At 44.7% G+C, this 24,935-nt stretch overlaps 1 protein-coding gene across 2 annotated transcripts in view; it reads left to right on the top strand.

The window, feature by feature from the left end:
* The window catches only part of NPY2R (neuropeptide Y receptor Y2), a 76,205-nt gene extending 51,669 nt beyond the window's left edge, over positions 1-24,536 (top strand). Inside the window, exons 2-3 of one of the 2 annotated variants that reach the window (XM_063920501.1) lie at positions 21,134-21,230; positions 21,846-24,536. In XM_063920501.1, coding sequence (XP_063776571.1) covers positions 21,169-21,230; positions 21,846-23,049 — 1,266 coding nt within the window. In that variant the 5' untranslated portion in view covers positions 21,134-21,168 and the 3' untranslated portion in view covers positions 23,050-24,536. The remainder of the gene's footprint in view (positions 1-21,133; positions 21,231-21,845) is intronic. The other variant, XM_063920502.1, reaches the window with a different exon arrangement.
* Positions 24,537-24,935: the final 399 nt, after the last annotated feature.

The following is a 24,935-nucleotide window of genomic DNA, read 5'->3' as shown; positions in this document are numbered from 1 at the left end:
GCGGAGAGGCAGCTGGAAACCTGAATGAGGACAGAGGGGGACAGATCAGGAGAGGAGAGGTAGAGTTGTGTGTCATGAGCACAGAGGTGGTATTGAAGGCCAAAGGAGTTAATGAGAGCACCCAGGAAAGAGGTGTACAGGGAGAACAGAAGGGGTCCTAGGACAGAACCCCGAAGGACATCAACAGGAAGGATGGAAGGGTGTGAGGTGGTGCTGGAGGCAGACACATAGAAGGAGTGGTTAGTGAGGTAAGAGGTAAACCAGTCAAGGACAGTGCTAGAGAGGCCAACGTTTTGGAGTGTGTGGAGGAGGCGAGGATGATCCACGGTGTCAAAGGCAGCAGAGAGGTCCAGAAGGATGAGCGGAGAGAAGTGGCCCCAGGATTTGGCCAAAAGCAGGTCTTTGATGACTTTCACCAGGGCAGTCTCAGTGGAGTGAAGTGGAGTGGGTGAAAGCCAGATTGTAGTGGATCAAGGATGGAGTTGTCAGAGAGGTAGCTTGTGAGACGGCTGTATACCAGTCATTCAAGTAGTTTGGAGGCGAATGGGAGAAGAGAGATGGGGCGGTAGCTAGTGAGTGATGAAGGGTTGAAGTTATTTTTTTTGAGAATAGGTGAGACCAGAGCAGGTTTGAATGGTGAGGGAAAGATGCCGGTAGAGAGCGATAGGTTAAAGAGATAAGCAAGATGGGAGCAATCAGTGGGGGAGAGGGAGCAGAGAAGATGGGAGGGGAGGGGGTCCAGGGGGCAGGTTGAGGGGGGGGATAAGATGAGGGAGTGGACTTCCTTATAGTGGGATGGAAGGAGGACAGGGTGGGATAGATGGAGGGGAAGTATGATGGGGCAGCAGAGGGGTGACGGGAGGAGATGTTGTGCCGTATATCCTCAATTTTGGAGATGAAGAAGGAGGCAAAGTCAGTGGCAGTGAGCGAGGATGGGAGGGGAGGAGGAGGGGGGCGAAGGAGAGTGTTGAAAGTTTCAAAGAGATGGTGTGGACTGGAGGACTGAGAAGAGCTAACCATTACACCATCTGTAGTTGTCGGTATACCGGCGGACGGGATCCCGGCACCGGTATGGTGAGAGCCAGGATACCGACCGCCGGTATATCGAGTGACACCCACTTTTTATAATGGCCGTATAATGGCCGTGATATAAACAGGAGTTTGTTACCTTTAGTACAGGGGATCCTTACAGCATCTTCACCTTTAGCTGGTACATACAGTACAGTACCATTCTTGAATAAGGTAAATGATATAGCCACTGCATGAACTACTTCCAAACATCTGTTCCTGCTTTTTGAGTCAGTGTTTATACAAGAGTACATTTAATTTTTTTTGTTTACATATATCGGCTTTGTGTTTACAAATACAGTAAGTATTAAATGATCAGTGGATTTCTTTTCACCTATACTCTGGGAACACCATTTTATCTGTCTGTAAAATATAACAGATACCCTCTGCTGTTTTTAAAGCCTATACTCATTTGTAACAAATGCTTCAATTTGCTGCAAATAATGTAGCATGTTACACACTAACTGTGAAAAGATATTGATGCATAAAATCAGTGTTTTCCCATCCGATGAAATATACTCAGAAATGCTCATGGAAATGCTCCTAACATTTCTAAGCTTTTTTTCAAGCAGGAAAACATGGGTCTGGGACTCAAGGTCGACACCAATAATGTTGACACCAATTGGTCGACATACCTTAGGTCGACACCTGAAATAGATCGACATGGACAAAAGGTAGACATGGAAAAAGGTCAAAGTTGTGCATGTTGAGGGTGTGGCCAGGAGGGAGAGATTGTCAACCTAGAGACTACTTCACAAGGGATACGGTCATTAGGTCAACAAAGCTTAGGTCGACAGTCATTAGGTCGACCACTGAAGGTCGACATGTATTAGGTCGACATAGTCAATAGGTCGACATGGTCATTAGGACGACATGTACTAGGTCGAGAGGTCAAAAGGTCGACATGAGTTTTTCACATTTTTTTTCTTAATTTTTTGGACTTTTTCATACTTGACGATCCACCTGGACTACAGTTGGGAACAGTAACCTGTGCCGAGCTTAGCGGTGCACTAATTACGGTTCCCCATCACACCAAAAAAAGTAAAAAAAAGTTGACCTTTTAACCTGTCAACCTAGTACATGTCGACCTAATGGCCATGTCGACATATTGTCCCTGTTGATCTGATGCATGTCGACCTTCCGGGGTCGACCTAATGACTGTCAACCTAAGTTGAGTTGACCCAACGACCCATACCCCTTCACAATTGTCTAAGCAAATACCACTCAGTGTTTTCGCATTTTTTAAAATGTTAGACTGAATCCATGTGTCATGGGAATCTATGTACTATTGGCCCCATTTTTACTATGGAATTTTATGACTCCCGCCTGCAAATCAGGTAGAGTGGCTCTTCTACACATGTGAACTATCTTTTTTTCCAGTGGTTTGTTATTTAGTATGCTGGTAATTCCTGTACATTTTTTACTAACGTGTATCCACGGCAAGTTAATATCATGGAGAAGTAAGTTATTTATCATCCATTTTGGAATTAGTGATTTTGGTAAGTGAAGTAATGCAGCCTGGAAAAATGGGAAAAATTCCCAATTCCTAGTGGTTGTTAGTAACGGTATCCGGACTCCAGGTCAACAGCAAAAAGGTTGACACATATTAGGTTGACGCCAATTGGTCGACACACCTTATATCGACATGGACAAAAGGTCAACATGGACAAAATGCCAACATGAACAAGGTCGACATGGGCGTGGTCGATATGAGTTTTTCACTTTTTTTTTACTTTTTCATACTTTACGATCCACGTGGACTATGATTGGGAACAGTAATCTATGCCGAGTGCAGCGAGGCACCTTGCCTGAAGCTCGCGCGAGAGAATGCAGGGGAACTAATTGGGGTTCCCAGTCACTCTACGAAGAAAACGACACCAAAAAAACATAAAAAAAACACATGTCGACCTTCTTCCATGTCGACCATGTTCATGTCGACCTTTTGTCCACGTCGGCCTTTTGTCCACGTCGACCTAAGGTTTGTCGACCAATTGGTGTCGACCTAAGGTGTGTTGACCTTTTTGGTGTCAACCTGGAGTCCCAGACCCGTTAGTAACACATTCACAGATGAGAAGCCAATCAAAAGCAGTGGTGCTGCCATATTGAAGAAAAGGATATCAGAAAAACCAATGTCACCCTCCCGTTTATTGAGGATAACCATTTTACAGTAATTTTAGGCTTTTGGTACCCCCACACAATGCGTTTGAACAATGTCATACATATATTGATGTTAGACTTCGTCAGTGTCAGAGTAACATTTTAAAGGGGGTAGGTAAGTTTATGGAAGATCACACTTTTTGGTATTGCATTGCTTCCTAAAAAGAAAAGGTTTCAGCATGCCAATTAGCTTTTTCTTTTATTTGTGACAACAGAAACAGTTTCACGGCTTATTTAGCAGATATTGGAAGCAGGTTTGTTAATCTCAGGAGGTGAGAACATCATCTCATACTGGGCCAAATTCAGACCTGATCGCTCCTCTGTGAATTTGTGTAAGTCTGCGTATGCCATGCGAAAAGCTTTGCAAATGGCAGTCAGCTGCAAATCCATTCGCAACTCACTCACCATCAAATGTACTCAGGGGCAGTGACCTGTTCTCAGGTATGGGATGGGGTCCGGCAGCAGCACTGATAAGAATAGGGTCTCAGCAATCTTCTTGTCTAGGAAGCTGGAGTCAGGGCTCTGACAGGCAGGGTCGCTCCTACAGACACGGCTTCCTTGGATGGCAGCAGTGGTATTTTCCGGAGAGATGGGTTATATATGGAAGCAGGACTTGCAGCAAATGACTATGGCTTCTATCAATAGCATGGGGTAGGATAATAGCACCTCACGACTATTCCTGGCCGGGTTCTATACTCTTCAGGCACTGCTCTGCCTCCATTTCTGGCAACGTCCTCCTCAGCTCTGCCCTCTGGTCTGTTCATGTCACTGTGCTTCCATATTCTGTGCAGCTGTTCTGCCTGGTTCTCAGCTCTCACTGAAGTACCCTCAAAGGAACACACAGCTGCTTCTTTTATACCTCTGTGTAGCTCTGCTCTATCAGGAAATCCCTGCTGATTGGTCCATAGTATACTGGCATATGAGGACTCCACTGGACGTCTGTCCACAACCACAACATCAGTCCCCAATCAGCTGAGAGGACCAACACTTGCCTCTTTGACCATTGCTGGAGCTCCAGTTGAATCTTCCCACTCTTCCAGCACTTTCTGAGTCTGTTCAGCTGAAGGGGTCACATAAAGTTCACAGCAGCGCTATATGATTGACAGGGCTGCATTCTAACTGACAGTGCTGTTCTGTCTAGTAATAGTGGTTCTCAAGCTTCTGGGGTACTACACTAACATTGTAGTTAAGCTGGCCGCACACAGGTTCTAAGCTGCTGTTGTACCCAGGTGTCAAATAACATCTGTTTCCAGTCTTACACACTTTACCATTTAGTGCTCATGTTGAGCAGACTGTAACACATGGGGCCTATTAATGCAGTCAGCATATTATGATACCCATCACCCTAAATTAACCCTAATATCCTAACTATTAATTCTAACCCTAATACCCAAACCCTGAACCTTTATCCGATCCCAGACCAAGAGGGACATGTACTAAGCAGTGATAAAAGTGGAGAAGTGAGCCAGTGGAGAAGTTGCCCATGCAACCAATCAGCATAGACGTTACATTTATAATTCTCATACTATAAAAGCATACAGAGCAGCTGATTGGTTCTCAAGGGCAACTTCTCCACTGGCTCACTTCTCCACTTTTATCACTGCTTAGTACATGTCCCCCTAATGATACCCTAACCAAACCTCTAACACAGGGGTAAATGTATGAAGGTGCGACGTGGGGGAGAAGCGGTATCAGCGCACATAACTATACCACTTCTACCCCATGTAAGAAAGCTGCGGTGCGGGCACAATGACAGCGGCGCTATGCACCCCTGTCCATATCGGTGCTGCTATCTATAAGATAGCAGGCCGATATGTGAGGGCAGTGTATGAACAGTCATCCTCGTTGACCGTTCCGACACCTCCAGTTGTCAATTTCGACAGCTGCAGGTGGCGATGTACATAGACCACAGCAGGGACAGAGATGTCCCTGGCTGTGGCAGGTGCCCGCTGCGGACTGCGCTGGGGATCTCACGTGAGTAGTGAGATCCTGCACATGTGCAGAGGAGCCAGATGGGCAGGGAGACACAGCGCATCAGCACGCTCTGTGAGCTCAGGGGGACATCGCCAGAGGGCGGAGCTTTTGCTCCCCAGCTTCGGCAGACAAGATGTTAGTACATCTTGTTAATGTCCTTTCCTGCTTTGCCTCGGTAACGAGGCGAAGGAGGAAGTGTTATAGCGGCATGATCCGTGCCGCTATAATACATTTACCTACCAAACTCCTAATCAAACTCTAACTCCTAACCCTATCGACACCCTGAAAGGGCAGACTAGATGGGCCAAATGGTTCTTATCTGCCATCAAATTCTATGGCCAAAATTTACTAAAAAATCGAGTTTGTCCGATTTGTGTTTTTTTTTCTAAGTCCCAACACGGGAATTCACTAAGCACGAATCTCGGCAGTGTTTGGACTATTCATAATGGTTTGAATGACAAAGTTCAGAAATACGAATGAATAGACCATCGGTCAAACGCGGCTGTTATTTCCTACAACATGGGTATTCACTATTCATTCGTATTTGGGTGTTAGTCTCTGAGTGCTCAAGTGCGGGTGTATTTTTTTGCAAATCGTTAAAAAAAGCAGCAAAAAAATAGACCTGCTTTTTCCAGTCGAGTTTGGATAACCATGCACGGATCAGTGAGATCTGTGCATGGTTATCTATGGGAAAGGGTCTGTTTAATGTAAAAACTGGGAAAAAAAATTGCGTGGGGTCCCCCCTCCTAAGCATAACCAGCCTCGGGCTCCTTGAGCCGGTCCTGGTTGCAAAAATATGGGGGGGAAATTGACAGGGGTTCCCCCATATTTTAACAACCAGCACCGGGCTCTGCACCTGGTGCTGGTGCCAAAAATATGGGGGACAAAAAGCGTAGGGGTCCCCCGTATTTTTGGAACCAGCACCGGGCTCCACTAGTCAGAGAGATAATGCCACAGCCGGGGGACACTTTTATATAGGTCCCTGCGGCTCTGGCATTAAATCACTAACTAGTCACCCCTGGCTGGGGTACCCTGGAGGAGTGGGAACCCCTTAAATCAAGGAGTCCCCCCTCTCCAGCCACCCAAGGGCCAGGGGTGAAGCCCGAGGCTGCCCCCCCCATCCAAGGGCTGCGGATGGGGGGCTGATAGCCTTGTGAAAAAAATAGAATATTGTTTTTTGTAGCAGTACTACAAGTCCCAGCAAGCCTCCCCCGCAAGCTGGTACTTGGAGAACCACAAGTACTAGCATGCGGTGGAAAAACGGGCCGCTGGTACCTGTAGTACTACTACAAAAAAATACCCAAATAAAAACAGAACTCACACACCTTGAAAGTACAACTTCATTACATACATGCACACCTACATTCACACATACTTACCTATGTTCACACGAGGGTCGGTCCACTTCTCCAAGTAGAATCCATGGGTTACCTGAAAATAAAATTATACTCACAAAAATCCAGTGTAGATCTGTCCTCTTCTGAGCTTGTAATCCACGTACTTGGCAAAAAAAAAAACCGAAAAACCCGAACCACGCACTGAAAGGGGTCCCATGTTTACACATGGGACCCCTTTCCACGACTGCCGGGACCCCCCGTGACTCCTGTCACAGAGAGTCCCTTCAGCCAATCAGGGAGCGCCACGTCGTGGCACTCTCCTGATTGGCTGTGTGCTCCTGAGCTGTCAGTCAGGCTGCGCATGGCAGAGATACAATGTTGCGTCTATGAGCTCCATTGTATCCAATGGTGGGAACTTTGCGGTCAGCGGTTGACCGAAAGTAACCTCACCGCTGACCGCAAAGTTCCCACCATTGGATACAATGGAGCGCATAGGCGCAACATTGTATCTCTGCTGTGTGCAGCCTCACTGACACTACAGGAGCACACAGCCAATCAGGAGAGTGCCACGACGTGGCGCTCACTGATTGGCTGAAGGGACTCTCTGTGACAGGAGTCAGGGGGGGTCCTGGCAGTGCGTGGTCGGGTTTCCGAGTATAATTTCTGAGTATAATTTTAATTTCAGGTAACCCATGGATTCTACTTGGAGAAGTGGACCGACCCTCGTGTGAACATAGGTAAGTATGTGTGAATGTAGGTGTGCATGTATGTAATAAAGTTGTACTTTCAAGGTGTGTGAGTTCTGTTTTTATTTGGGTATTTTTTTGTAGTAGTACTACAGGTACCAGCGGGCCCATTTTTCCACCGCATGCTGGGACTTGTAGTAATGCTACATAAAACAATATTCTATTTTTTTCACAAGGCTATCAGCCCCCCATCCGCAGCCCTTGGATGGGGGGGACAGCCTCGGCTTCACCCCTGGCCCTTGGGTGGCTGGAGGGGGGACCCCTTGATTTAAGGGGTTCCCACTCCTCCAGGGTACCCCGGCCAGGGGTGATTAGTTAGTGATTTAATGCAAGGGCTGCAGGGACCTATATAAAAGTGTCCCCCGGCTGTGGCATTATCTCTCTGACTAGTGGAGCCCGGTGCTGGTTCCAAAAATACGGGGGAACCCTACGCGTTTTGTCCCCCACGCAATTTTTTTCTTGATTTTTAACACTTTCATTTCTCTGACGTCCTAGTGGATGCTGGGTACTCCGTAAGGACCATGGGGAATAGACGGGCTCCTCAGGAGACTGGGCACTCTAAAAGAAAGATTAGGTACTATCTGGTGTGCACTGGCTCCTCCCTCTATGCCCCTCCTCCAGACCTCAGTTAGAATCTGTGCCCGGCTCGAGCTGGTTGCACACTAGGGGCTCTCCTGAGCTCCTAGAAAAGAAAGTATTTATTAGGTTTTTTATTTTCAGTGAGATCTGCTGGCAACAGACTCACTGCTATGAGGGACTTAGGGGAGAGAAGCGAACCTACCTGCTTGCAGCTAGCTTGGGCTTCTAGGCTACTGGACACCATTAGCTCCAGAGGGATCGAACACAGGCCCAGCCTCGGTCGTCAGGTCCCGGAGCCGCGCCGCCGTCCCCCTTGCAGAGCCAGAAGCAAGAAGAACGTCCTGGAAATCGGCGGCTGAAGACTCCGGTCTTCATTAAGGTAGCGCACAGTACTGCAGCTGTGCGCCATTGCTCCCCATGCACACCACATACTCCGGTCACTGATGGGTGCAGGGCGCTGGGGGGGGGGGGGGGGGCGCCCTGGGCTGCAATTAGATTACCTTAAAATGGCAAAAAACACATAATATAGTCTAATAAACTATATATGTGTAAAAATCCCCTGCCATAATATTAATATAAAGAGCGGGAGAAGCCCGCCGAAAAAGGGGTGGGGCTATCTCCCTCAGCACACTGGCGCCATTCTCTCTTCACAGCTCCGCTGGAAGGACGCTCCCCAGGCTCTCCCCTGCAGTTTCCAGGCTCAATAGGGTAAAAAAGAGAGGGGGGGCACTAAATTTAGGCGCAAAACTGTGTATTATAGCTGCTATAGGGAAAATCACTTTGTGTAGTGTAAATCCCTGTTTATATAGCGCTGTGGTGTGTGCTGGCATACTCTCTCTCTGTCTCCCCAAAGGACTTTGTGGGGTCCTGTCCTCAGTCAGAGCATTCCCTGTGTGTGTGTGTGTGTGTGCGGTGTGTCGGAACGGCTGTGTCGACATGTTTGATGAGGAGGCTTATGTGGAGGCGGAGCAGGTGCTGACAAATGTGATGTCACCCCCTGCGGGGTCGACACCAGAGTGGATGGATATGTGGAAGGTATTAACCGACAGTGTCAACTCCTTACATAAAAGGCTGGATGACGTAACAGCTGTGGGACAGCCGGCTTCTCAGCCAGTGCCTGCCCAGGCGTCTCAAAGGCCATCAGGGGCTCAAAAACGCCCGCTACCTCAGATGGCAGACACAGATGTCGACACGGAGTCTGACTCCAGTGTCGACAAGGATGAGACATATACACAATCCACAAGGGGCATCCGTTGCATGATTACGGCAATAAAAAATGTGTTGCACATTTCTGACATTAACCCAGGTACCACTAAAAAGGGTATTATGTTTGGGGAGAAAAAGCAACCAGTGGTTTTTCCCCCATCAGATGAGTTGAATGAAGTGTGTGAAGAAGCGTGGGGTTCCCCCGATAAGAAACTGGTAATTTCTAAAAAGTTACTGATGGCGTACCCTTTCCCGCCAGAGGATAGGTCACGTTGGGAGATATCTCCTAGGGTGGACAAGGCGCTCACACGCTTGTCAAAAAAGGTGGCACTGCCGTCTCAGGATACGGCCGCCTTGAAGGAGCCTGCTGATAGAAAGCAGGAGGCTATCCTGAAGTCTGTATATACACACTCAGGTACTATACTGAGACCTGCAATTGCTTCAGCATGGATGTGTAGTGCTGCTGCAGCGTGGTCTGATACCCTGTCAGATAATATTGATACCCTCGACAGGGATACTATTTTGCTAACCATAGAGCATATTAAAGACGTCGTTTTATATATGAGGGATGCACAGAGGGATATTTGCCAGCTGGCCTCTAGAATTAATGCAATGTCCATTTCTGCCAGGAGGGTATTATGGACCCGGCAGTGGACAGGTGATGCTGATTCTAAAAGGCACATGGAGGTTTTGCCTTATAAGGGTGAGGAATTGTTTGGGGATGGTCTCTCGGACCTCGTATTCACAGCAACAGCTGGGAAATCAACATTTTTACCTCAGGCTCCCTCACAACCTAAGAAAGCACCGTACTATCAGGTACAGTCCTTTCGGCCTCAGAAAGGCAAGCGGATCAAAGGTGCTTCCTTTCTGCCCAGAGGCAGGGGGAGAGGGAAAAAGCTGCACCAGACAGCCAGTTCCCAGGAACAAAAATCCTCCCCTGCTTCTACTACGTCCACCGCATGACGCTGGGGCTCCACAGACGGAGCCAGGTTTGGTGGGGGCGCGTCTCTGGAACTTCAGTGACCAGTGGGTTCGCTCACAGGTGGATCTCTGGGTTCTACAAGTGGTATCTCAGGGATACAAGCTGGAATTCGAGGCGTCTCCCCCTCGCCGTTACCTCAAATCAGCCTTGCCGGCTATTCCCCAGGACAGGGAGGTAGTACTGGCGGCAATTCACAAGCTGTACCTCCAGCAGGTGATAATAAAAGTTCCCCTCCTTCAACAGGGACGGGGTTACTATTCCACAATGTTTGTGGTACCGAAACCAGACGGTTCGGTGAGACCCATTCTAAATTTGAAATCCTTGAACACTTATATAAGGAAGTTCAAGTTCAAAATGGAATCGCTCAGGGCGGTTATTGCAAGCCTGGAAGAGGGGGATTACATGGTATCACTGGACATCATGGATGCTTACCTACATGTCCCCATTTACCCACCTCACCAGGAGTACCTCAAGGTTGTGGTACAGAACTGCCATTACCAATTCCAGACGTTGCCGTTTGGTCTGTCCACGGCACCGAGGGTGTGTTCCAAGGTAATGGCCAAAATGATGATACTCCTTCGAAAGAAGGGAGTTATAATTATCCCGTACTTGGACGATCTCCTTATAAAGGCGAGGTCCAAGGAGCAGTCGTTGATCGGAGTAGCACTATCTCAGGAAGTGCTACAACAGCACGGCTGGATTCTGAATATCCCAAAGTCGCAGCTGGTTCCTACGACACGTCTGCTTATATTGGGCATGTTTCTGGACACAGAACAGAAGAAGGTGTTTCTCCCATAGGAGAAGGCCAAGGAGTTGTCATCTCTGGTCAGAGACCTCCTAAAACCAAAACAGGTGTCGGTGCATCATTGCACGCGAGTCCTGGAAAAGATGGAAGCTTCTTATGAAGCAATTCCCTTCGGCAGGTTTCATGCAAGGAACTTTCAGTGGGACCTGTTAGACAAGTGAGGATCGCATCTTCAGATGCATCGGCTGATCACCCTGTCCCCGAGGGCCAGGGTGTCTCTGCTGTGGTAGCTGCAGAGTGCTCATCTTCTCGAGGGCCGCAGATTCGGCATTCAGGACTGGGTCCTGGTGACCACGGATGCAAGCCTCCGAGGTTGGGGAGCAGTCACTCAGGGAAGAAATTTCCAAGGACAATGGTCGAGTCAGGAGACTTCCCTACACATAAATATTCTGGACCTAAGGGCCATTTACAATGCCCTAAGGCAAGCAGAACCCCTGCTTCAAAACCAGCCGGTGCTGATTCAGTCAGACAACATCACGGCTGTCGCCCATGTAAACCGACAAGGCGGCACAAGAAGCAGGATGGCGTTGGCAGAAGCCTCAAGGATTCTCCGATGGGCGGAGTATCACGTGCTAACACTGTCAGCAGTGTTCATTCCGGGTGTGGAAAACTAGGAAGCAGACTTCCTCAGCAGGCACGACCTCCACTCGGGAGAGTGGGGACTTCATCCAGCAGTCTTCACGCAGATTGTGCACCGTTGGGAACGGCCACAGGTGGACATGATGGCGTCCCGCCTCAACAAAAAGCTAAAAAAGTATTGCGCCAGGTCAAGAGACCCTCAGGCGATAGCTGTGGACGCACTAGTGACACCGTGGGTGTACCAGTCGGTTGATGTGTTCCCTCCTCTTCCTCTCATACCCAAGGTACGGAGGATAGTAAGTAAAAGAGGAGTAAGAACTATACTCGTAGTTCCGGATTGGCCATGAAGAACTTGGTACCCAGAACTACAAGAAATGATCTCGGAGGACCCATGGCCTCTGTCTCTCAGACAGGACCTGTTACTGCAGGGGCCCTGTCTGTTCCAAGTCTTACCGCGGCTGCGTTTGAAGGCTTGGCGGTTGAACGCCGGATCCTAACGGAAAAGGGCATTCCAGATGAAGGGATTCCTACGCTGTTAAAGGCTAGGAAAGACGCTGCCTGAAGTTCAGACGTTGTTCAGGGAGTGCTGCATATTCAGCCCCCTTTGGTGTCTCCAGTGGCACCTTGGGATCTCAACGTAGTGTTGGATTTCCTAAAATCACATTGTTTTGAGCCACTTCAGAACGTGGAGTTGAAGTATCTCACCTGGAAGGTGGTCATATATATATATTTGGCCTTGGCTTCGGCTAGGCGTGTGTCAGAATTGGCGGCTTTGTCATGTGAAAGCCCTTATCTGATCTTCCATAGGGACAGGGCAGGATTGAGGATTCGTCCCCAATTTCTCCCTAAGGTGGTATCAGCGTTTCATTTGAACCAACCTATTGTGGTGCCTGCGGCTACTCGGGACTTGGAGGCCTCCAAGTTGCTGGATGTAGTCCGGGCCCTGAAAATCTATGTTTCCAGGACGGCTAGAGCCAGAAATACTGACTCGCTGTTATCCTGCATGCACCCAACAAGCTGGGTGCTCCTGCTTCTAAGCAGACTATTGCTCGCTGGATCTGTAGCACGATTCAACTTGCACATTCTGCGGCTGGACTGCTGCATCCTAAATCAGTAAAAGCCCATTCCACGAGGAAGGGGGCTCTTCTTGGGCGGCTGCCCAAGGGGTCTCGGCATTACAACTTTGCCGAGCTGCTACCTGGTTGGGGTCAAACACGTTTGCAAAATTCTACAAGTTTGATACCCTGGCTGAGGAGGACCTTGAGTTTGCTCATGCGGTGCTGCAGAGTCATCCGCACTCTCCCGCCCGTTTGGGAGCTTTGGTATATTCCCCATGGTCCTTACGGAGTACCCAGCATCCACTAGGACGTCAGAGAAAATAAGAATTTACTCACCGGTAATTCTATTTCTCGTAGTCCGTAGTGGATGCTGGGAGCCCGTCCCAAGTGCGGACTCTCTGCAATACGTGTATATAGTTATTGCTTAACTAAAGGGTTTTGTTATGAGCCATCTGTTCAGTGAGGCTCATTTGTTGTTCATACTGTTAACTGGGTATAGTTATCACAAGTTGTACGGTGTGATTGGTGTGGCTGGTATAAGTCTTACCCTGGATTCCAAATCCTTTCCTTGTAGTGTCAGCTCTTCCGGGCACAGTTTCCCTAACTGAGGTCTGGAGGAGGGGCATAGAGGGAGGAGCCAGTGCACACCAGATAGTAACTAATCTTTCTTTTAGAGTGCCCAGTCTCCTGCGGAGCCCGTCTATTCCCCATGGTCCTTACTGAGTACCCAGCATCCACTACGGACTACGAGAAATAGAATTACTGGTGAGTAAATTCTTTTTTTTTTTTGTAAAAGGTGCACAATGAAGCCCTGCACGGATCTCACAGATTCGGACGGGATTCCTTGTGTTTTGTCAGGCAGTGTTTTACTCATCACTCCCGTAAAACACTGCCTGACATTACGAATCACATCAACATCGGAAAAAACGAATGTGGAAAACTCGGCAGCTTAGTAACTGACCGTATCAGGATTCAAAAAGTTGCAGTAAAATGCACCCGATACCATTCGAGTTCAAACACCCTTAAAAACGGCTAAAACACAAATATTAGTAAATTTTGGCCTATGTTTCTATGATGGTTATGCTGACCACTTAAAAACCTCACATGCGGCAATATTGTTACATTTTATTCAGAAGGTGCCACAAATGAACAGCAACACAAAGAAACAAACATTTCACAGTAACAGCATACCTTCCAACATATTGGTAGTCTGAGTTGAGACAAGTGGGGTGGAATTGGCCACACTTCTGGGTATACAGTATTTCTAGTACTGAAAGTGGTAGACTGCCACTTATCCCCTCCTGTCTTTCACATTCACCTTTACAATGCTGCACACACTATTGACAAATATGTGCAATAACTGTGTGAAGGGGACATAATTCCCAACTCCTGGGCACATTGGGACAATGCAGTTCCATCCATGACTGCAGGACAAAGCACTCAAACAGTGACTGCCCCACCAGAATCGGGACAGGGAATCGATATGGAGCCAAATGTACAGCCAATCAGCTCCTAACTGCAATGTTACAGGTTGTGTTCATAAAATAACAGTTTTGAGCTGGATGGTTGGTACTTTATATCCATCCACTTTATGCAATGGGTGTGGTTTTGCAAGAAAAGTCTACTTTTCACCGACATAGCGTCCCTCACACCATATTATGCCCCTTGCACCATATTAAGCCATGGTAGCCACCACAGTAATACCACTGACACCATATTATGACCCACACAGTGTCTTCTGTGAGGTGGCATCCATTTTGGGAGGGACATTTTCAATAGTATTCTAGACGGAATACTATAACATGCAGTTGCCATGCAGTTGCCATGGGAACGGCGCCCCGTGCGATCGCACAGCTTGCCTGGAAACGGCACTGTGGCCAATATTTGGCTCTATTCTTTACAGACAAAAAAGTTGGAAACATGAAAATGAACAAAATATTTAATAATTTATGTATAGCTTCAAAGAAATCCTAAAGTATACCCACATGTATCTAACATATATGCGTATCTAGCACAGTTGTTAATAAACTTTACTCTGTGATGCTGCTAGTGCACAACTGCATAAACGCAAACGTAATAAGGTACAGAGTGATTCATTTTACAGCATTAAAAATAAGCAAGCTCTATTAAAACTTGTAGATTTGTTTACTCACTGGACTCAACTGTTAAGAATGTGAATACAGTAAGTACCATATAGCAATTACTTGAAGTAGGTATGTAATTTATAATTCTGTTAAGGATTTAAAAATACAATGCACTGTTTGACTGCTATAGATGACAATAAACTTAAAGTTTTTCTTATTGGGTCACAGTGACCTGGACATTGTATTTGTATAAAAAGAAAAGTCATAGTATATCTTAATACTGTAGGTTTGCATTTAAACTTTCTGAGCAAGTGAAACTTATTTTATACTGTAGACCTAAACAAAATAGGGTTAAATACAAACTCGTGTTGTGTAGTAGAATGCTAGGAGACAATGATTTGTAGATTAAACAAATATAACAGATTAGAATGAAAAATTCTATTATCTGCAATACATTTTAATTCATTTTTGAATGTATACTATGACTGCTCATTGTACCTCATATTTAGCACTACTGTGCTAAAGTTTTAGGCAGGTGTGGAAAAAATGCTGCAAAGTAAGAATGCTTTCAAAAATATAAGTGTTAATATTTTATTATTAACAATTAACAAAATGCAAAGTGAATGAACAGAAGAGAAATCTAAATCAAAACAATATTTGGTGTTACCACCCTTTGCCTTTAAAACAGCATCAATTCTTCTAGGTACACTTGCATACAGTTTTTGAAGGAACTCGGCAGGGAGGGGCTCTGTGGTGACCATATCATCACTTCCAGGACTCCTTGTTCTTATTTATGCTAAAGATAGTTCTTGCATTGGCTGTGTGTTTGAGGTCATTGTCCTGCTGCAGAATACATTTACCTCATGTGTGTGCAGAAATAAGCTGCAGCAGGGGGGGGGTGATCATCAGTCCCCCCTGACACACGCTCTACTGTGCTCTCCCATGGGAGAGTATATGCCAATAGGGGTGGGGGGTAACCCTCACGGGGGAACTATAACCAGTGGAGGAGGGGTAATAAAGGTAAATATGGAAATTATGCTGGAGGGGGTTGGGTAAAATAATAATATTTTTTTTTTTAGAATTTAAGATCACTGGGAGGACTATTGACAATGAGCCAATGCAGAGCCGGCCCTAGTCATAGGCAAACTATGCAAATGCCTAGTGCATTTGATATGCCTAGGGGCACAAGCTGCTTCTGCTGATTCAAATGATATGTGGCATGCATATATTCTGTGTGTGGCTATGGCTGTATCTGCATACACAATGCGATGTTAACGTGTATTCCTGAAAATCACTGTAACATAGCATTTAATATGAAATATATAGAATATAGGCATGCCACATATAATTTTAATCAGCAGAAACTGCCTGTGCATCCTAGCCACATAGTAATCCAAATAAGATGCATTTTCATCAAAAAGAGGCGCCCAATGTTAGCAGAGCTGGCAGCAGACTCACGCCAGGCATCTCCTGCTGCATGGCATATTGAGGCAAGATGTATGAGGACACATCTGTATCCAAGCAGAGGCAGATGTCACAGTGTTAGCGGCCATGTGAGTGCTGTGTGCGGGTGGGTTGGTTGTGCAGTAGTGTTCGGCATATGTGTAAGGGGCATCATGTGAGTCATGTGTATAAATGCATTAATAATGTGCGGCATATGTGTAAGGGGTACTATGTGTGTCATTATGTGTATAAGGGTATTAATAATGTGCAGCATATGTGTAAGGGACATTGGGCCAGATGTACTAAGCTTGAAAAGTGATAAATATCACTGTGATAAAGCACCAGCCAATCGGCTCCTAACTGCCATGTCACAGGCTGTGTTTGAAAAATGACAGTTAGGAGCCGATTGGCTGGTGCTTTATCACAGTGATATTTATCACTTTTCAAGCTTAGTACATCTGGCTGATTATGTGTATAAGGACATTAATAAAGGTTGACATAATATGTAAGGTGCATTATGTTTATAATGTGTGTCATATGTGTAAGGGGCATTACTGTGTGGTATTATGTGTATAAATGCATTACTAATGTGTGGCATTATGTGTATAAAATGCTCTATTGTGTGGCGTAATGTATAGAAAGCGCACTACAGTGTGGTCTAATGTGAAAAAAGAGCAATATGGTGTGGTGTAATGTGAATAAGGGGCACTACTGTGAAGAGTAACGTATATAAGGTAAAGTGGTTCTACTGTGTGATGTAACGTGAATTTGAGACCCTATCGCATGATAAAATGTGAATAAAGTTGCACTACTATGTGGCGTAGTTTGAATTGGGGTACTATTGTGTGGCCATGCCCCTTTGCAGCAAGAACACACCCCTTTTTGGGCTGTGCGCAGAATGTGCGCACTGTTCCTATTTAAAGTATAGGGGGTAGGAACACCAAAATGAGGACTGCTATAGGTGAGGGGTGATGGTGCTGGGTACACAGGGTCAGAGGCCAAACTAGCGGCGGTGCTAGGGGGCACCAGCCAAAATCTTGCCTAGGGCATCATATTGGTTAGGGCCAGCTCTGAGCCAATGGGGTGAGTGGGAAGTTATTTTAAAAATGGAGACATGATGGGGATGGGGGGTGCAGAATACCCTATATGTATATGTATACATATAAATATACAGTGCATCCGGAAAGTATTTACAGCACTTCACTTTTTCCACATTTTGTTATGTTACAGCCTTGTTCCAAAATGGAATAAATTCATTTTTTTCCCTTCAAAATTCTACACACAATACCCCATAATGACAATGTGAAAATTTTTTTTTTGAGATTTTTGCAAATTTATTAAAAATAAAAAACTAAGAAATCACATGTACATAAGTATTCACAGCCTTTGCCATGAAGCTCAAAATTGAGCTCAGGTTCATTCTGTTTCCACTAATCATCCTTGAGATGTTCCTACAGCTTAATTGGAGTCCACCTGTGATAAATTCAGTTGATTGGACATGATTTGGAAAGGCACACACCTGTCTTTATAAGGTCCCATACTAGACAGTGCATGTCTGAGCACAAACCAAGCATGAAGTCAAAGGAATTGTCTGTAGACTTGCGAGATAGGATTTTCTCAATGCACAAATCTGGGGAAGGGTACAGAAAAATATCTGCTGCTTTGAAGGTCCCAATGAGCACAGTGGCCTCCATCATCCATAAATGGAAGAAGTTCTGAACCACAAGGACTCTTCCTAGAGCTGGCCGGCCATCTAAACTGAGTGGTTGGGGGAGAAGGGCCCTAGTCAGGGAGGTGACAAAGAAGCCAAAATGCATCTGAAGGACTCTCAGACCGTGAGAAACAAAATTCTCTGGTCTGATGAGACAAAACTCTTTGGCGTGAATGCCAGGCGTCATGTTTGGAGGAAACCAAGCACCCCTCATCACCAGGCCAATACCATCCCTACAGTGAAGCATGGTGCTCTGTCTGCTGTATCAGTCCAGGGGTGCTCTGTCTGCTGTATCAGTCCAGGGGTGCCCTGTCTGCTGTGTCAGTCCAGGGGTGCTAAGTCTGCTGTATCAGTCCCGGCGGGATGCTCTTGTCTGCTGTATCAGTCTAGGAGTGCCCTGTCTGCTGTATCACTCCAAGGATACCCTGTCTGCTGTATTAGTCCAGGGGTGCTCTGTCTGCTGCATCAGTCCAGGGGTGCCCTGTCTTCTGTATCAGTCCAGGGGTGCTAAGTCTGCTGTATCAGTCCTGGCGGGATGCTCTTGTCTGCTGTATCAGTCTAGGAGTGCCCTGTCTGCTGTATCACTCCAAGGATACCCTGTCTGCTGTATTAGTCCAGGGGTGCTCTGTCTGCTGTATCAGTCCAGGGGTGCCCTGTCTGCTGTATCAGTCAGGGGTTCTCTGTCTGCTGTATCAGTCCAGGGGTGCTCTGTCTGCTGTATCAGTCCAGGGATGCTCTGTCTGCTGTATCTGAAAGGGGTGATATGTCCGTCTATCCAGGGGCTCTGCCCCAGTGTAAAATGTAAATAATAAAAAGCCTAAAAATATAATTATAAAAACAAAATATTTTTTGTTTTGTTTGTGCTGTTCCCCACTGTACTATACGACTTTTATTTTATTTTCATAAATACTGTGACACTGCCGGTCAGACTGCAGTATATTATTATTTTGTACTCATACATATATTGTGCAACACTATTGGTGAAGGTCAACCGCAGTGTCCGATTACTATTTCTGATTTATGCATATACTGTGCGCCACTATTGGTGAAATTAAACTGCAGTGTTTGATTATTATTTTGTACTCATAAACATTTTTGCAACACTGTTGGTGAAATTAAACCGCAGTGGTTGATTACAATTTCTGACTCATACACATATTGTGCGACACTGAAGGTGGTACACTTTTTATACAAATTGTGGTGTGTGCTGCACCTCACTGCATTCGTGTTTGTGGATAGATCTGGAGGACAAACAATTGAGAGGAGAGCAGGAAGCACATACTAATGGTGCAGGTGCTGCCACCAGTCAATATGATACAAGTCTGTCAGCATCATCTACTACGGCCGATAGCCAGGTGCATAGAGATCTTAAGTCAGAGCATGTAAAATCAAAGAAACAATTTAATTTTACAGTGATAAAGAAAAACACATCAAAAGTATAGTTAGCTGCAGAGGCAGTAAGGCAAACTGTGCATTCAGAATCAGAATTATCCATGGTGGAAGGCGGTGAAAGAGGCTTTTCTATGAGGACAGTGAGAAAAATGTCATACTCACACGTAGCTGACGTGAACACCCCTAAATGTTGAGGAACATTTAGGGGTGTTCACGTCAGCTATGTGTGAGTCTAACATTTTTCTCACTGTCCTCATAGAGAATCCTCTTTCACCTCCTTCCACCATTTCTGCACCATTTGCACATGAGGGGAGTAGACAAGTAAAGATGGTGATGCTGAGGAGGACATTATAGAAATTGAGGATTCGTGTGTGGAAGTGAAATAGGATAAGGGGATATGTGTGTACTACAACTATATGACACTGAGTGTGTTGTTGATGATGTTGTTTGTGTAAGTCAGCCACCAGTGGCTGCAGTTGTTAACCGTGATAAAAAGAAAGCCATTGAGATGCTTGAGTAGAAGACCAAAAAAGCCACCTCTTGGGTGTGGGATTATTTTTCTCCAATCCTGACAATATTTGTGAAAGCATCTGCTCCATTTGAGAGGCCAAAGTTAGTAGAGGTAGGAACGTTAACCATCTAGGCACTTCCTCCAAGTTATGTCATTTTTGGCGAAGACATGGACTTTATTGTACAAGATTATAATGTCATTTACACATCATCAACATCCTCAGAGTCATTACTGATCTTAAGTACAGTAGTCCTTCTAAAAAAACTATTTTGTTGGGGCCCAAAGAAACCAATCATTTCAGACACAAGTGACAGTCCCTGTCGCTGAAATGATTGGTTTGTTAAACTGTGCATGTCTTGTTTAATATATATAACATACGGATGGGTGGAAGGGCCCAAGGACAATTCCATCTTACATCTCTTTTCTTTGCATTATGTGCTGTTTGGAGCATTACTGACTATGTTCTTGTGTAGACGACAAACATTTGTATAGTTTATTAAACTGCCATTCTGTCTGCCACTGCAGTGCCATTCTGTTTCCTAGATGTGCCATGTTGGAAGTTTAAGTGCCACGTTTGTGCCGCCCACTGCTGTTGCTGAGCTTAGTCACCCAGGCACCTCGGTGCAACCTTTTGCCCTAAACTGGATGAGCTGTGGGGTGGTCAAAATTGACTGGACATGAGTAAAATGAATGTTATTGAGGTTAATAATACTGTAGGAATAACAACAGGCCCACATTCTGTGATTTTAGCTGTTTTATGATTTATTTATTGTTTAAATACAGATCCAAAACAAATACAGATCCAAAACTCCAAAGGGAGTAATAGGCCCTACACACTACGCGATAACACTGAAAGACATGAACGATCTCATTCATTAATGAACAGGATAACGTGCATATCTTTCAGTGTGTATGCACCAATGATGAACGATGCATAGCCCCACGCTCATTCATCATTGGTGTCGGGTCGCTTATATATGCATGCCAATATGGACAATCTAGTCCATATTAGCATGCAGGGCTATGGGGTCGGGTGACGGGGGAGTGAAGAAACTTCTCTCTCCCCGTCACCTCCTCCCCATATTGGCGGCCAGGTGTGTAGGGCCCATTAGAGGCAAAACAAATACAGATCAAAAACATGAAGGAGATACAGATACAAAACAAGAACCCAAAAACCGAAGATTTGGGCCAGCGCACATCTCTTGTCTGTACAAGGTTCTTCTGTTGCTCTTCCAGACTCCTGCACTTGCTCCAGTGTTCTGCAGAGTGGGAGATTGTGGATTGCATTAGGAAAGCCCCATCTAGAAATCCTGCTATTGCCCATGCAACATTTCATTCATTTTCTCTATTCCACATCAAGTTCATCATGTTTCATATTTCTATGTTAATGTTCTGTGATTACTCATTGTTTAAGTAAGTTTTTTGCACCTTTGTGTAAGTTATTGCACCTTGTTTATACTGTCTGTTTCCATCAGCCATCTTCCTCTTATGCTTTTCCTAGTAAGCTCCATTACCAGATATGCAGGGGGCTGTGGTATGAGAGAACACAAGAGAATATCACTGGGAAACATGATGTCTGAAGTCGCTAGGGACTCAGTGTAAGTTACTTCAAGATGTTTCATTATTGTTTATGGAGTTTGAATTGTTCCTATAAGAAGAAATATGTTTCATTTGGAATCTAATCACCTAAATTACATAACTAACCTCACTGTAAGCAAATGTGCGATTGCGCATTAAGATACATTTCATAATTCATCAATACAAAGCATTGACGAATACATTTTACACTGGGTTCCATTCATGCTCATATATGATGTCAATATAATTATATAGACGTTTATCTGGTCTCAGCTGTCCAGCGTGCCTCTCTGATCTCCGCAGTCTCTAATCCTCTGCATTCTAACCTGACTTTGAGCAAATATTTATAGACTCTATAGGAAATTATAGTCCTGTGTTATAAATGCACAGCTTCCTGTGTGGTGTGCTTTCAGTGCACGGAGATATTTTAAAACTATTGATGTCTAAGATTAATTATACCCTTTGTTCCAGTCATGACTTCTCTTTCATGCAATATGTTTTGAGAATTTTAATTATCTAGTTGTCAATAATGTGATCAGGGATTAAAATCTCCATTCTACATTCTTAACTGAAGAAAATGCATTTTAAACGTGACTTTTAACCTAATTGTAATTATACCATTTATGTTTTTAAAGGACTTTCCATTTATGCAGTGAAGAAAATTGCACAATGAAAATTGGAATGATTACATCAGGGAAAGAAGAAAATAGTACGAAGGATATTAAAATGGAAATGGAAACATGGCTGTATGTTCCTGGCCTAACTACACCTTATAATGAGATGGCACCCAAGCCAGAGCTGATTGACATTACAAAGCTAATAGGTGTCCAGGTGATTCTTATCTTGGCTTACAGTTCCATCATTCTTCTGGGGGTCATTGGCAATAGCCTTGTAATTTATGTTGTCATCAAGTTTAAAACTATGCGCACTGTCACAAACTATTTCATCGTGAATCTGGCCGTGTCTGACTTGATGGTGAACACACTGTGTCTCCCATTTACATTGGTTTACACTCTACTGGATGAGTGGAAGTTTGGAACAGTATTGTGCCATTTGGTGACCTATGCTCAAGGTCTTGCAGTTCATGTATCCACTGTTACACTTATGGTAATTGCCCTTGACAGACATCGATGCATTGTATACCACCTGGAGAGCAAAATTTCCACAAAAATCTGCTTTATGATTATAGGCATTACATGGGTTTGTAGTGCTGTACTTGCTAGCCCATTGGCAATCTTCAAGGAATACTCACTTATTGTCATATCACCAGATTTTCAAATTCAAGTGTGTTCAGAAACTTGGCCAGGAGGACATCTTAATTACAGCACCATTTACAGCATATCAATGTTGTTGATTCAATATATTTTACCTCTAGCCATAATATCATATGCTTATGTAAGAATATGGACCAAACTGAAAAACCATGTGAGTCCCGGTGGAGGAAACGATCACTATCACCAAAGGAGACGAAAGACGACAAAGATGTTGGTAGCTGTAGTGGTGGTGTTTGCCGTAAGCTGGCTGCCTTTCCATGCTTTTCAGCTTGCAAGTGACATTGATAGCAAAGTTTTGGACCTGAACGAATATAAACTCATTTATACAATATTTCATGTGGTTGCTATGTGTTCCACATTTGCCAACCCAATCCTTTATGGGTGGATGAACAACAATTACAGAACAGCTTTTCTTACTGCTTTTAAATGCGAACAGAGGATGGATTCTATTCACCCTGAAGTCTCTGTAGCTTATCAAGCCAATAAGAAACAGTTACAAGTCAAAGAGATTAATGGCCCCCTTGACAACTGTCAGAACTCTTGCACAGAGCCTACCTGCGTGTAATGCTAGGTAGCGCTTACAGTATATCACAAAACAAATGCAACTTCATAAAGAATGTATAAATGTTCTTTAAGAGGAACTACTGGTGACATTAGCGTTGCTACAAAGTAAAGAAAACATGGTAAAGCACTAAGGGCAAAATTAAATGGGACATTGAGATTTCTTGAAATGCAGTAATAATCATTAGAAAAATGTTTGTGACGTAATACCACAGGGAAAAGCCATGTTTAAAAGGCTGGTTTATGTACAAGTATAATTTATTATATTGGAGTTATTTATCAAAATTGCCCCATATTGTGTTTGAAATACTTAATTATTTTTCAGCGGCTCTTTATTTATTTATTACAGCTGTGTCTGCTTGATAATGTATTTGCGCTGTAAGTTTTCTGCTTACCTTAGCAGAAGTGCAGTGAAAAACACTTGTGCTTAATTACACCACTGTAGAATGGAGCAAACTGATTAAGAGAAGCATTGTTCTATGCATGTTTCGATTAACAGTTTACAGCAACCTGGGACTTTTTTAGTAAGCTGGGATTTGTGTCCAGGTTCTATGCCATCAAACCTTGGCTTATGGTAAGTTGTCTTCTATAAGCATTGTGTCCCATTCAGTACCTATGAAATTCATTAATGGAGGTCCTGAATTATTTCATCAACATTCAACAGTAATTGTACTAACATTTCTTTGCAGCTGCCCAAGCAGTAATTGTAAAACAATCACACATTTTATTTTTCTTCACCAATGAGCAGTTTTAAATATAAATATTATATATTGTGCATTACAACTGTATACTTGTACAGCAGTACTATGTGCCATTATCCACATACTGTATGTTTATGAATGTCCTTTTCCATGAACTTGCATGTACTGTAATAGTGATATATATATATATATATATATATATACAGTACCTAGTATTTTTATATTATGAGGTTATTTTATGGATTTACTAGTACAGAATTTCTCTTCTCCATTTTGCTGGTAAAACTTGCATGAGTCTCTGAAATCAGGCACCTACAGTACAGTGCCAAAACCCTTTCTGTGTAGCTATTTAATTCATCTGTCATACAATATAGAATATACTTAAAGGCAGACATTGATGTTTTGTACATGAGCTGCCAGAGGATCATGTTTGAATTATTCATTTGCACTAGATTTTAATTCCCACTTGAGGTAAAATATACTTCTCAGTACGGAGTGAAATGCCCTTGAATAGTTTTTCTCAATAGCAATATCCTGTAAGAGTATTCAGTGAGTCTGCAATACGTTTGTCCCTAAACTGCATGGCCTACTGTTAATGATTGAATGTAGCTAGCATCCTCACGCTTAGGATGCTGGCGTACACAAGATCAGCACCAAAATCCTGACACCAGTCAGAATACTGATGCAGGCATCCCTACAGCTGACATCCCAAGTATCAGGGGAAGGTTAGAGTTAGGGCTGCGGGAGGAGAGGTTAGGATTAGGCTGCGGAAGAGGAGGGTTAGGGTTAGGCTGTGGGAGGGGAGGGTTAGGCTGTGCGAGGAGAGGTTAGGATTAGGCTGCGGAAGGGGAGGGTTAGGGTTAGGCTGTAGGAGGGGAGGGTTAGGCTGTGGGAGGAGAGGTTAGGATTAGGCTGCGGAAGGGGAGGGTTAGGGTTAGGCTTTTGGAGGGGAGGGTTAGGCTGCGGGAGGAGAGGTTAGGATTAGGCTGCGGAAGGGGAGGGTTAGGGTTTGGCAGCGGGAGGGGAGGGTTAGGGTTAGGCTGTGGAAGGAGAGGTTAGGATTAGGCTGAGGAAGGGGAGGTTTAGGCTGTGGAAGGAGAGGTTAGGATTAGGCTGCACAAGGGGAGGGTTAGGATTAGGCTGCGGAAGGGGAGGGTTAAGGTTAGGCTGCGGGAGGAGAGGTTAGGAT

This window comes from Pseudophryne corroboree, chromosome 1 (genome assembly GCF_028390025.1).
Source record: "Pseudophryne corroboree isolate aPseCor3 chromosome 1, aPseCor3.hap2, whole genome shotgun sequence".
Taxonomy (NCBI): domain Eukaryota; kingdom Metazoa; phylum Chordata; class Amphibia; order Anura; family Myobatrachidae; genus Pseudophryne; species Pseudophryne corroboree.
This window is presented reverse-complemented; position numbering and strand designations above follow the sequence as displayed.